At 36.3% G+C, this 14,432-nt stretch overlaps 1 protein-coding gene across 1 annotated transcript in view; it reads right to left on the bottom strand.

Moving 5' to 3' along the window:
* SLC30A9 (solute carrier family 30 (zinc transporter), member 9) overlaps positions 1-14,432 on the bottom strand; it is a 90,292-nt gene that overhangs the window by 16,507 nt on the left and 59,353 nt on the right. The window contains exons 11-15 of the mRNA XM_010858852.1: positions 13,448-13,583; positions 9,989-10,028; positions 8,981-9,052; positions 8,324-8,431; positions 5,459-5,624 (exon numbers count right to left, since the gene is read on the bottom strand). Coding sequence (XP_010857154.1) covers positions 5,459-5,624; positions 8,324-8,431; positions 8,981-9,052; positions 9,989-10,028; positions 13,448-13,583 — 522 coding nt within the window. The remainder of the gene's footprint in view (positions 1-5,458; positions 5,625-8,323; positions 8,432-8,980; positions 9,053-9,988; positions 10,029-13,447; positions 13,584-14,432) is intronic.

The following is a 14,432-nucleotide window of genomic DNA, read 5'->3' as shown; positions in this document are numbered from 1 at the left end:
GCAAGGAGATCCAACCAGTCCATCCTAAAGGAGATCAGTCCTGGGTGTTCATTGGAGGGCCTGATGTTGAAGCTGAAACTCCAATACTTTGGCCACCTGATGTGAAGAGCTGACTCATTTGAAAAGACCCTGATTCTGGGGAAGACTGTGAGCAGGAGGGGAAGGGGACAACAGAGGATGAGATGGTTGGATGACATCACCGACTCAATGGACATGAGTTTGTGTAAACTCCGGGAGTTGGTGATGGACAGGGCGGCCTAGCGTGCTGTGGTTCACGGAGTTGCAGAGAGTCAGACCCGACTGAGAGACTGAACTGAACTGAACAGGATGGATGTGGGAAATAATGAACCAAGATACATAAAATGTTTAATATGGCACCACTTACACAGCAGGCTTTTAATCAATGACATTTGCAAAGTAGATTAAGACGGCATGTTTAATTTATAGATAAAAGAATCCCAGAGGGATATGAGAGACCTAAGGTAATTTATCTAGTCAACAGGAGAGCCAGGCCTCACCCCAGATCTTTCGATATCCAAACCTAGTGGCCTTCCCGTTATACCATTCTGCCTCCCAGAAAAGGAAGCAGACGCTCAAGCATAACTGATTTTTATCCTTCCTGCCCTAATCCTAGGCATCAATCTTCCCTGGAACACTATTGATAAATTCCCTTCTTTTTATGGTAATCACTATAATATCTTTTGTTTACAGGATACATAAGAAAACTAAAACCCCTCTGAATTCTAAGGACATTGAGATTTTCTACTGGGAAAACAAGCCTAAATGAGGCACCAAGTACTCTTAAAACATCTGCCTGAGAGATCTTAAGCAAGTTACTATGGAGTCTAAAATTCTTTATCCATATGAATATAGATTTATAGATGAAAATAAGAATTAGTGGCTGAATATTTATAAAGTTATATATGTCCAAATTGAAACAGAACTTGTCCAGATTTGTAAGAGGCTATATAATTTATTCATTTTAGAAAAGTGTATCTAACTCAGTCTTAACAAATGATTTAAAATACTCATGACTTGACTAAAATTAAACAGCAGTTAAAAATATTGATATACTTTCCCCTTATACTCTTAGTTAATTTATATATCTTAACTGCAGATAGAAAACTGTGATAGGCAGTGTTTATCATGGTTCCAGCGATCCTCTCCTCTTGTGTTCAGGCCCTTGTATAACCCTGTCTCTTTCAATGCAGGCTACCCCTGGTGATTTGCTCCTAACCAAAGAATATGGCAAGATGATGAGGTGTCATTTCAAGATCAGGTGACTGATCTGTGACTTTTATCTTGTCCACACTCAATATCTATTGTCTTCTCTATTTGCATACTTTGATTAAGCAAACTGCCATGTTGGAGAGTTCCACATGGCAAGGCAACTAAATTCTGTTGATAATTGTGGGAGTAAGCTTAGAAGCTGATCCTTCCCCAGGAGATGACTGAAGTCTCAGTCAATACCTTAACTGCATATGTGAGAAACCCTGGAGTGGAGACCCAGGTAAACTGTGCTCAGATTCCTGACCCATAGAAGCTGTGAGGCAATAAATGATGTATTAAATCACAAAGTTTTGGGGTAATTTGTCACAGACCAATAGAGGTAACTAATACATTGCTTTAAAAACTGTATAAACTTTCTGAAATAACTAACATTTATTTTTCCAACAATTTAATATATAGATCTTCACTATTTCAGTTCATTTCAGTTCAGTCACTCAGTCGTCTCTGACTCTTTGCGACCCCATGAACCACAGCACGCCAGGCCTCCCTGTCCATCACGAACTCCAGGAGTCCACCCAAACCCATGTCCATTGTGTAGATGATGCCATCCAACCATCTCATCCTCTGTCGTCCCCTTCTCTTCCCGCCCTCAATCTTTCCCAGCATCAGGGTCTTTTCAAATGAATCAGCTCTCCACATCAGGTGGCCAAAGTATTGGAGTTTCAGCTTCAACATCAGGCCCTCCAATGAACACCCAGGACTGATCTCCTTTAGGATGGACTGGTTGGATCTCCTTGCAGTCCAAGGAACTCTCAAGAGTCTTCTCCAACACCACAGTTCAAAAGCATCAATTCTTCAGCGCTCAGCTTTCTTTTATAGTCCAACTCTCACATCCATACATGACTCCTGGAAAAACCAGGGCTGTGACTAGACAGACCTTTGTTGGCAAAGTAATGTCTCTGCTTTTTAATATGCTGTCTAGGTTGGTCATAACTTTCCTTCCAAGGAGTAAGCGCCTTTTAATTTCATGGCTGCAATCACTATCTGCAGTGATTTTGGAGACCCCAAAAAATAAAGTCTGCCACTGTTTCCCCATCTATTTGCCATGAAGTGATGGGACCAGATGCCATGATCTTCGTTTTCTGAATGTTGAGCTTTAAGCCAACTTTTTCACTCTCTTCTTTCACTTTGATCAAGAGGCTCTTTAGTTCTTCACTTTCTGCCATAAGGATGATATCATCTGCATATCTGAAGTTATCGATAGTTCTCCCGGCAATCTTGATTCCAGCTTGTGCTTCTTCCAGGCCAGCCTTTCTCATGATGTACTCTGCATATAAGTTAAATAAGCAGGGTGACAATATACAGCCTTAATGTACTTACTCCTTTTCCTATTTGGAACAAGTCTGTTGTTCCATGTCCAGTTCTAACTGTTGCTTCCTGACCTGCATACAGGTTTCTCAAGAGGCAGGTCAGGTGGTCGATCTGGTATTCCCATCTCTTTCAGAATTTCCCAGTTTATCGTGATCCACACAGTCAAAGGCTTTGGCATAGTCAATAAAGCAGAAATAGATGTTTTCTGGAACTCTCTTGCTTTTTCCATGATCCAGTGGATGTTGGCAATTGGATCTCTGGCTCCTCTGCCTTTTCTAAATCCAGCTTGAACATCTGGAAGTTCACGGTTCACATATTGCTGAAGCCCGGCTTGGAGAATTTTGAGCATTACTTTACTAGCATGAGATGAGTGCAATTGTGTGGTAGTTTGAGCATTCTTTGGCACTGCCTTTCTTTAGGATTGGAATGAAACAGACCTTTTCCAGTCCTGTGGCCACTGCTGAGTTTTCCAAATTTGCTGACATATTGAGTGTAGCACTTTTCAGGAAATTTCAAATTTGTCACCATCTTTCCTTTTACAGTTCTTCCCTAGAGTTTAATTATAAACAACATACACAAATTATAAACACATTATTCCTAACAAATGGGTGCCAAAATACATGAAGTAAAAACTGACAGAAATGAAAGGAGAAATGGGCAATTCAACAACAATAACAGGCAACTTCAATATTCTACTTTCACTAATGGAGAAAACAATGAGGCAAGAGGATCAATAAGGAAACAGAAAACTTGAGCAGTATAAACCAACCAAATCTAATAGACATCTACACAACACTCCTTACAATAGCAGAATAAACATCCTCAAGTACACATGGAACATTATCCAGGATAGATCATGTTAGGCTATAAAATAAAGCTCAGTAAATTCAAAAGGACAGAAATAATAAAAAGAGTGCTTGACAACCACAATGGAATGAAATAAGAATTAATGAAGACAGTTGAGAAATTAAACCACACACTACTAACCAACCAATGGTCAAAGAAGAAATCTAAAGTGAAATTAGAAAATACTTTGAAGTAAATGAAAACGAAGACATAACATAATACAATTTATAGGATGAAGTGAAAGCAGTACTTAGAAGGAAATTTATAACTGTAAAAGCCTATATTAAGAAAAGAAGATGGGTATCAGATAAAAAACGTAACGTATCATCTTAAGGCACTGAAACAAGAGCAAACCTAAATCAATACTAAACGTAAACCAAGCAGAAGGACAGAAATAATATAGATTAGACCAGGATTCAAGAAATAGAAAAAACTACAGAAAATCAATTAAACCAAAAGCTAGTCCTCTGAAAAGATCAACAAAATTGATAAATCTTTAGCTGGACTGACCAAGGAAAAAAAAAAACCAACACTTAAATTAGCAGAATCAGAAATGAAAGAGGAGACATTACTACCAATCCTAAAGAAATACAAAGGAAAACCACGAACAGCTGTACCAACAAATTAGATAACTTCGAAGTAATGGACAAATTTCTAGAAAGACACAAACTGCTGAAACTGACACAAGATGAAACAGACAATCCGAATAAATGTGTAAAAAGAGATAGAGCAAGTAATCAAAAACTAACCAAGCAGAAAGCCCATCCCCAGATGGCATCACTGCTGAATTGCACCAAACATTTAAAGAAGAAATTATAACAAGTTTTTTTACAAACTCATTAAAAAATTAGAAGAGGAGGAGAGGAAACACTTCCAAACTCATTTTATAAAGTCAATACTACCATGATACTAAAAGTAGAAAAAGAAATCACAAAAGAAATCACAAGAAAAGGATATTAACATGGAGAATCTCACATGAAGTCACTAAGCCTAGTATTGATTCTAAAAATGCTCAACTTCTAATCTTGATCTAGCAGGTAACTACTTTTTAAGAATAAACATGTAGGGCTTAGAATATAAATATAGTAATCACATACTCATTTGTTTTAGTGATGTAGATACAGAGGTCATTCTTAAAAGACTGAACTTTTAATTATAACTTTTTTGTTATAACTTTTAATTAAAAAGATTTTAATTATAACACAAGAAAAACACATTCTTAGAGTTAAATATGTGTGTGTGTGTGTGTGTGTGTAGATTAGTAGAAAATTAGAATTTTAAAGGATTGTTCCTTTCCCTTCACTCTGAAACTATACTACTGCTTAAGTTCACTAAGTTCTATTAGAACACTTTATCTCTTCTGATTATCTGTTAAATCTTCAACTCTTTATCATTTAATGATAAAGATTATAAGGAAAAACATTTAAAATAAGCTAAAATAAGATGTTTATACTAAAAAAAGTATAAATTATATTCAATTTGGTAGTCATATCCCAATGAATAAAAATCTTTTAGGTTCAATATATTCAATTTGTGGGGACTTCCCTGGTGGTCCAGCGGCTAAGACTCCAAGCTCCCAATGCAGGGGTCCCAGGTTCAGTTCTGGTCTGGGAACTAGACCTGACATGCTGTAACTAAGACCCAGTGTAGTCAAATAAATTTTTAAAAATACATATTCAATTTGTAATTATAAATATAAGGCAAATATAAATACGAAGATTTCATATAAGTGGTTCCACATTGAAGAGGCAAATACTTAGCAAACTTCTGTTCCCATTATATGATCTAACTGTTCCTTATTTTTAGAAAAATTAAAGATATAAAAAATTTAAAAGGAAATTCAGGGAGTTTGCTAAATGCTTTCACTTGCTTTCTTGTAAGGTTGCAATGCTGCAAAGTAATAGATTAAAAAGTTCTGAAGGCTAAGGATTCAAAACCTCTTTTGGAAGAACTTATAAAACAAGCATTTCTATTTCTCTAAACTTTAACAGCATCACTGGAATAAGCTGACCTTACTGACGGATCGTTCTCCAGGAGCTCAGTAAGCCGTTGTACTTGTTCTGGCTGGATGGATCGCCCTAAGAGTGCTTCCGTGTTAGTGTAGATGAGGAATGCTGAGACCACGCCTAATAGGGTGCCCACACCCAAAGAACCGAGGCTGTCATACAGTGGGTTGCCTAAATAAAAGCACATAAGTCAGTAAATTAACATGTTCTATTTCAATGAGCTTTAGGGAGCAAAGAACCTGAATTAGTAAATCAAGGGACCTGAAATTCATTCCTAATTCCTTTAATGACTTTCTCCTAATAGTTTTACTATTCTACAAAATAAGAATGCTACAACTTGCTGCATATTACATAAAGAGTATTATGCAGTTTAATTACTTATGATCCATTACTTGCACCTGGTTACATGGGTTAGGGTTCAGAGCATTTTCAAATTAGAGACATGATATATATACGAAAGTAATAGAGTCCATTTCTTTTTTGATATGTTGGTAGCACTTTTCCTAGTTGACAAAATAATTGTAGGATCAACAGCTAAAAAAAATTTTTGTGTTTTGTCTTATAAAGATTCTGTGAAAGATTTAAGCCATATAAAAAAATACGTTTGAGGCACTTTTATCTCTTTCAACCAAGAATGATAACATAGGTAGTAACATTCTTAGATACACAAAAAGAAAGCAGAAAGCAAATGGAAGTTCATTTGCATCTAACGGCTACCTTAAAGCAGTGGTTCTCAAAATGCAGTCCTATGACCGGCAGCAGCTGCAGCATCACTGGATAACGTGGCAGTGATGCAAATTCTCAGGTCTCGCTCAAGACCTTCCAAACCAGAAATCTGCAGCAGGGGCCTAGCATTCTATGCCTTCCCAATCCCTCCAGATGATTCTGATTGTAAAGTTTGCCTTAGGCTGTTAGGGCTTTATTCTCTTCCAGAACCTGTAAGAGTTGACTTATTACCTATGAATGTATCAATAAATATTATACTTTAAATCTTTATAATAAATTTTACACACAAGGTTTTTATAATTAAGCATTTATTCCATAGATCAAATGTCAGTATTAAATTTAACTACCTTAATGCTTGATAAAATATGCATGTTTTACTAAAAAAAAAAATCTCAATTTACATTAGTTTTATTAACATATGGTCAAAATATAACACTAAAAAGGGATGACTTATTTTGTACTACTAAAGTATACAAATATGATCCATTTGTAAAACATAATCCATTAGGAAGTTTGTAATTATAGAGTTTCAAATCAAATACTGTTCTTCTTTAGAAATCTAAACTTAATTATTTTTACTTTCAAATATACATATTTAATAACTGAATGACAATAAAAATGAACAGAATTATTAGCTGGAAAATATTTTATTTCCTGGCATGTCATTTAATGTAAATGACTTAAGTAATTAAATAAAAATTAAGGTGAAACTTTAATAATACATACTTGGTAGAACGAGATCTTTATCTTGATTTTTTTTCAACCTTGTTTTTTTTTTAATTTATTTTTAACTGGAGGAAAATTGCTTTACAATGTTGTATTGGTTTCTGCCATACAATAACATGAATTAGCCATAAGTGTAAATATGCCCTCCCTCATGAACCTCCCTCCCACCTCTGATCCCATCCTACCCCTCTATTAAAAGTTGACCTATTCATCAAGTCATACTTTCCTTAAGCCGTACATTTTGCTAAGAAATTATTTATGTCTGCTGCTGCTGCTGCTGCTGCAGAGTCGCTTCAGTCGTGTCCGACTCTGTGCGACCCCAGAGACGGCAGCCCACCAGGCTCCCCCGTCCCTGGGATTCTCCAGGCAAGAACACTGGAGTGGGTTGCCATTTCCTTCTCCAGTGCATGAAAGTGAAAAGTGAAAGTGAAGTTGCTCAGTTGTGTCCGACTCAGCGACCCCATGGACTGCAGCCTACCAGGCTCCTCTGTCCATGGGATTTTCCAGGCAAGAGTACTGGAGTGGGTCACCATTGCCTTCTCCGTATTTATGTCTAAAAAGTGTCTAAAATGGTAAGGTCAACTAGAAAAACAATCAAAACATTTAGGAATATTTTGGATCACAGTGAAAATCAGAAAATGATGGTTTAGTCTCAATATGCACATTCAAAATGAGAAAAATCTATTCATACTTCAGACTATGTTAATACTGCAGAACGGTGGAAGCTCATTACCTAAAATTATTTTAAATATGCTAGGACAAACAGGAAAGAATGGAAATACCATTCCAAGAGAATTCCAACCTCAGAAATTTAGTTTCTTCATAATAATTGGTTCATTTATTTTAGAAAATAAAAATAAAATGGTTTATCTGTCTTATTCACCTGTGCTGCACTGGCCTTCAAAACATTTAACTAGCTGCCAGAATAAGGATGGAAGCAACTAAAGAATCAAGGAAACAGGAAAGCAAAAGCAGTTATTATTGGCACTAACAGTGGAGAAAGACAAATGAATGAGCCACAATGTATATTTATTTTAAACTTTAGAGTTTATTAAAGTTCTCTGTCGTATATTATCTCAAACCTGTAAGGTCACTAGGACAAGTATCACCAATATCTACACATAAAGAACTTAAAAGCTCTGAATAGTTGTGTAATTTACTAAGTCACAGCTAGAAAGGTTTAGAGCATTATAGAAATGCTCTATTAGCAGCTTTCTTTATTTCTAAGAGAAATTTCTAACTCAGAAATCTGAATACTTTTACTATCTTATTTGTCTTATACAAACAGTTAGTATGAAATTCACATTTAACAATCTATTGATTTAAACTTTTTCAATGATAAAGAAGGAAAATTCCCACATATTAAAGGATTATTTAAGTAGTACAAATAAATCACCCATAATCCGAGAAATATTTACCTGTTATGGAGGTAAGGCCCATACAAGTGGCTGCTATTGTCACTCCCAACACAGCTGCAGTATCCTCCAGTAATATAACATTTGTACTAGGATCACGACTTTCCATTACTTAGTCATTGGGGTAGAGACAAGAAAAGAAAATTTTGAATCTTAATTTGATGTTTTCAGGTAACATAAAATGTCCATTAATTTAACTTAATTTAATTTGAATTAAAAGGGAGTTCCCTAGTGGCCTAGTGGTTAGGATTATAGGCTTTCACTGCTATGGCCCAGGTTAAATCCCTTGCTGGGGAACTTAAATCCCATAAGTTGTGCCCAATGGCCATTAAAAAAATTTTTTTTAATGTATAAGATCCTGACTTTTAAAACTGTTCAATATAAATATAGTTACTTGATTTAAATGTTAACAATAACTGATATGTAAAGTCAAATTACTTTCTCAAGTTACGTAAGCATACACAGAAATATCCAAATATAAAGCACTCCTATTCAAATTACACTACATTTTTCTTTTTAAAAGAGCTAATATATAAGAGCCATAGGGAAGACACAGAGATATATTTTGTACACATCTATGTGGAACAAAGCAACAGTACTCGGTGATTTTAGGCAAATAACGATGATGATATAATACACCTACATTTCTAAAGTACATACCATACTTGTAAAATGACATTCCTTTGGCCCGAGCACTCCTACGAAGCTCATTTACAGCAACAAGAAGTGTTGCTGAAAGAAAAGCACTCATATCAGATGGAAGAAACTTCATGCCTCCAAACTTTAAAGATGGCATCTCAAAAGATAAATAAATAGGCACAATGCTTTAATGCTAAGAGCTGTCAATAGGAAAAGTTCTATATTAAACTAGCCATTATCAAGAACCCCAGTTAATCATTATAATAAAATGAATCCCATATTTTTAGCTACCATAATTTAAATATCATTACCATCACAACAGCCTTAATTTATTAGAAAACGATTAGTTGTCAGGTACCACACTAAGCACAATCATTTTTGAGACTCCCAACCTTTTGAGGCAGGTGGTATTATCAACATTTTACAAGACTGTCAAAGATGAAGTGATAATGCATAGAAAACGACAATGTTTCAAAAGTAAACATACTATAAGTAGAGCAGCAGATAAGGCAGTTTCATGCATGGTACTAGCACTTCTCTGTCATATTACTTCTATAGCTGAAACTTTCAAAAACTTAAAAATACTTGTTCTGCAAAAAGGGACAGCCTTCCCAGGTTAACATTACTAAAGCCTGATTCTTAAAAACTTGCTATATAGTTATGTATTTATACTCCATTTAAAATGTTCTGAGCTTAAAAATACTTGTTCTGCAAAAAGGGACAGTCTTCCCAGGTTAACATTACTAAAGCCTGATTCTTAAAAACTCACTATATAGTTATGTATTTATACTCCATTTCAAATGTTCTGATACTTAAGAACAAGAACAAAAAAAGCTTTTCCAAATTTGGCCTCATCCATTACAGGAATCAACATAGTACATTATACAAAGAATTTCCTCCCACAAAGGAGACAAAACTTTATTCTTATTTCTACAGTTTTCTTTAACCAAGAGAACTTCTTATTAATAGCAAACTACAAAAATGGAGTATAGATTATTAAGAATAACAAAATTCTGGGATAGTACGTACCTCCTTCAGATACTAATGATCCCGCTAAAATACAGTATGCCTAGGAAATAAATATTAAAATAAAGCATAAGTTAATATTTCACTAAAGAATTATAACAGTCCATGCATAAGCTTAATGGAAGGAAACATCAATTCAATCCTAATCAGATAAGGATTTTGATGGGAAATAGTTCAAGTGAGGACAATGAGACACATGGTGTCTTCATAAGAAGAAACAAGAGTTAAAATTTGATGACCATCTCATTTTTTAATACCTGGAAGAGTAATATATACACACACAGTAGAATGTTATACCATGACCTAAGTTAATTCATGATATAAAAGAATTATTACTTAACTGGTAAAAAAAGTTTTTGAACTTCAAAATGAACACAAACATTTGAAATCTAGGGTTGTGGATACAGTATGATCCACAACCATACCCAGTTATGTCTTAATTTTCTTTGGACGCCCAGTACCAAGAGAATTCTTTCTCGGTCCTGATTCAGATGGATCAGCAGTTATACACAGTAATCAATTTGGGGGAGGAAGACAATACCATTTTCCTTACAAGCCCAGACACTCTTGAATTAGATAAAGATATCAAGAGGTATCACTAAGAACAAAGCTAGTGGAGGTGATGGAATTCCCAGTTGAGCTATTTCAAATCCTAAAAGATGATGCTGTGAAAGTGCTGCACTCAATACGTCAACAAATTTGAACTCAGCAGTGGCCACAGGACTGGAAAAGGTCAGTTTTCATTCCAATCCCAAAGAAAGGCAATGCCAAAGAATGCTCAAACTACCACACAATTGCACTCATCTCATATGCTAGTAAAGTAATGCTCAAAATTCCCCAAGCCAGGCTTCAGCAATATGTGAACCGCGAACTTCCAAATATTCAAGCTGATTTTAGAAATGGCAGAGGAACCAGAGATCCAATTGCCAACATCTGCTGGATCATCAAAAAAGCAAGAGAGTTCCAGAAAAACATCTATTTCTGCTTTATTGACTATGCCAAAGCCTTTGATTGTGTGGATCACAATAAACTGTGGAAAATTCTGAAAGAGATGGGACTACCACTCGACCTGACCTGCTTCATTAGAAATCTGTATGCAGGTCAGGAAGCAACAGTTAGAACTGGACATGGAACAGCGGACTGGTTCCAAATTGGGAAAGGAGTACATCAAGGCTGTATATTATTACCCTGCTTATTTAACTTATGTGCAGAGTACATCATGCAAAATGCAGGACTGGATGAAGCACAAGCTGGTATCAAGATTGACAGGAGAAATATCTATAACCTCAGATACGCAGATGACACTACCCTTATGGCAGAAAGTGAAGAAGAACTAAAGAGCCTCTTGATCAAAGTGCAAGAGGAGAGTCAAAAAGGTGGCTTGAAACTCAACATTCAGAAAACTAAGATCATGGCATCTGGTCCCATCACTTCATGGCAAATAGATGGGAGAACAATGGAAACAGTGACAGACTTTATTTTTTGGGGCTCCAAAATCACTGCAGATGGTGACTGCAGCGATGAAATTAAAAGACGATTACTCCTTGGAAGGAAAGTTATGGCCAACCTAGATAATATATTAAAAAGAAGAGACATTACTTTTCTAACAAAGGTCTGTCTAGTCAAAGCCATGTTTTTTCCAGGAGGCATGTATGGATGTAAGAGTTGGGACTATAAAAGAAAGCTGAGCGCCGAACAATTGATGCTTTTGAACTGCGGTGTTGGAGAAGACTGTTGAGAATCCCTTGGACTGCAAGGAGATCCAATCAGTCCATCCTAAAGGAGATCAGTCCTGGGTGTTCATTGGAGGGCCTGATGTTGAAGCTGAAACTCCAATACTTTGGCCACCTGATGTGGAGAGCTGATTTATTTGAAAAGACCCTGATGCTGGGAAAGATTGAGGGCAGGAGGAGAAGGGGACAACAGATGATGAGATGGTTGGATGGCATCACCGACTCAATGGACATGAGTTTGGGTAAACTCTGGGAGTTGGTGATGGACAGGGAGGCCTGGCGTGCTGCAGTTCATGGGGTCACAAAGAGTCAGACATGACTGAGCGACTGAACTGAACTATCAAGAACACCTTTGTGCTTTAGTCCAAGACATACAGAAAGAAATAACAGATTTTAAAAAAGTTTTATATGAAATTCAAATGATAAATTTTATATGAAATTTAAAAATTCAAATATAGAATTTTTGGAACCCCAGCCTTCCCTGAAATAGAGGTTTAAAAAATTTGAACCCACTTCAACTTTCTCCTCATCCTGTTAAGGAAAGTTAACATTTCCCAAAGCTACGTGATTTGCTTGAGTATATGGAAAGGTTATTGAAATAAGAACTAGAATACAGGTTTTCCTATCTCAATTTTAGGCTCCTTCCACTGAATCTTACTGGCAACATCAGCAGAAATAGTCTGGAACTACACCATGAGATACAAAAGCTGACAGGGGTGCCACATGACCACTTTGCACTTCTCAAGGGAGCTATGGTCACAGCTGCCAAGCAGGGTAATCTCCAAGAAGTTCCCATGAGAAGAAAAAAGACAGCTTTAGGTACCTATGAAGGCCAGCGGATACCAGTGCAAGGTGATGCTGGTACCCGCTGCTGCTGCTAAGTCACTTCAGTCATGTCCGACTCTGTGTGACCCCATAGATGGCAGCCCACCAGGCTCCCCCATCCCTGGGATTCTCCAGGCAAGAACACTGGAGTGGGTTGCCATTTCCTTCTCCAATGCATGAAAGTGAAAAGTGAAAGTGAAGTCGCTCAGTTGTGTCTGACCTCAGCGACCCCATGGACTGCAGCCTTCCATGCTCCTCCGTCCATGGGATTTTCCAGGCAAGAGTATTGGAGTGGGGTGCCACTGCCTTCTCCCACTGGTACCCGCAGAGCAGTACTTCTCCTGCCCCCTATCTCTACCTTCAGTGCCGCCAGAGGCAGCCTAGGGAGCAGGAGAGAAGAGTACAGGCCCTGAGGTGAAAAAACACAGAAGGGAACCACACTCCCATTCTCCCAATGTAGGCTTCCGACCAGAATGTGGGAAAAGAAGATGCTTTAAGAAAAATTCTAATATATGACTGTTACAAGGGACTGGATATTTTAACTACTGACAGATTATTCTTAGTACTAAAACTGAACAGAGGTCTTCTGGCCTTTCTGCTTTTAGTAACAGCAGAAATTAATAGAACTGTCTAAAATTTTAGCCAAGGATGCAGTGCTTAACAACTGTACCTAAAGAGATACTCTTGCTCAACATCATTGAATCACATGGATCTAGAGGTCAGGTTCAGTCACATCCTAAAAAACACATACAGGTGTTTTTATGTGTAATATAATCCTATATTACCGTCAAGAAGGTATATTTAGTCCCAATCATTAACATTAATATAACAAAGGTATTCTACTGTACTTAATTGTTACTTCATATTACTTTAAAACTGAGGAGGGAAGGAAGGAGAAAATTACCCATAGAAGAGATTCTATTGGTTGAGGATTGAGCAATCCCATGATTCCATGGTACCAAGATAATCCTGCACCCATCATGAAAATACCAACACCACTAATCAGTGAAGCAATATAGCGCATATTTGAAAATCCATACCTGAAAAATTAAAAACAGTTTACAAGAAATACAAATTATTTCCCCCCAAAATATGTTTAATAGTTCAATGAAGAAAAACCTCTTACAATATCAAGATGTTATGATTTTATAGTTAAGTAAAAAGTAAGTGCCAAACTCAAATCTAATCAGAAAATAACATATAAAGTGGTAAAAACTGCAAGATCTTTGAAACTATATAAAAATAAAGTGAATATGATTTAATTCAGGTTTTTGCTAATCCCTCTTTCTTATAATTTGCTTTGATTTACTACAGCGACTTTACTCTTAAATACCACAAACACAGATAAAATTTATTTTTTTAATGTATTCAAATGTTTAATGAAGAGTGTAACATTTCAATTTCCTTGTAATGAAGTTTCTAATTAAATACTGTCTTACATAATTTATATTACCTATAATTTGATGCTAGATACTTTTTGTGGATTCTGTAGAATTTAACACACAGTAACTGACTACTATTATTAAAAGACTAAGAGCTTCAGTTTTCTGGGTGTTTTGATAATTTTTTTGTTAAATTGCAATTATATTTTAACAGTGTTTGGTCAACATGTGCATTACTTTGTATTACTGTATGTACCGATAAAATAATGAGTAATAAATTTAAAAATATGAGATAGTGTAAGAGGGAAAGAATCACGCATTGATACAAAAGTTTCTGGGAAATTTACCCCCAAATTCAAACATGGTACCCCTAGAGTAGATGCAACTTTAAATAAGAGTTCTTAATTTAAAAGGGCTTCCCAGGCGGTGCAGTGGTAAAGGATCTGCCTGTCAATACAAGAGATGCAAGAGACACAGATTCAATTCCCGGGTTGGGGAGATCTCCTG

This window comes from Bison bison, unplaced genomic scaffold (assembly GCF_000754665.1).
Source record: "Bison bison bison isolate TAMUID 2011002044 unplaced genomic scaffold, Bison_UMD1.0 scf7180017864451, whole genome shotgun sequence".
NCBI lineage: Eukaryota > Metazoa > Chordata > Mammalia > Artiodactyla > Bovidae > Bison > Bison bison.
This window is presented reverse-complemented; position numbering and strand designations above follow the sequence as displayed.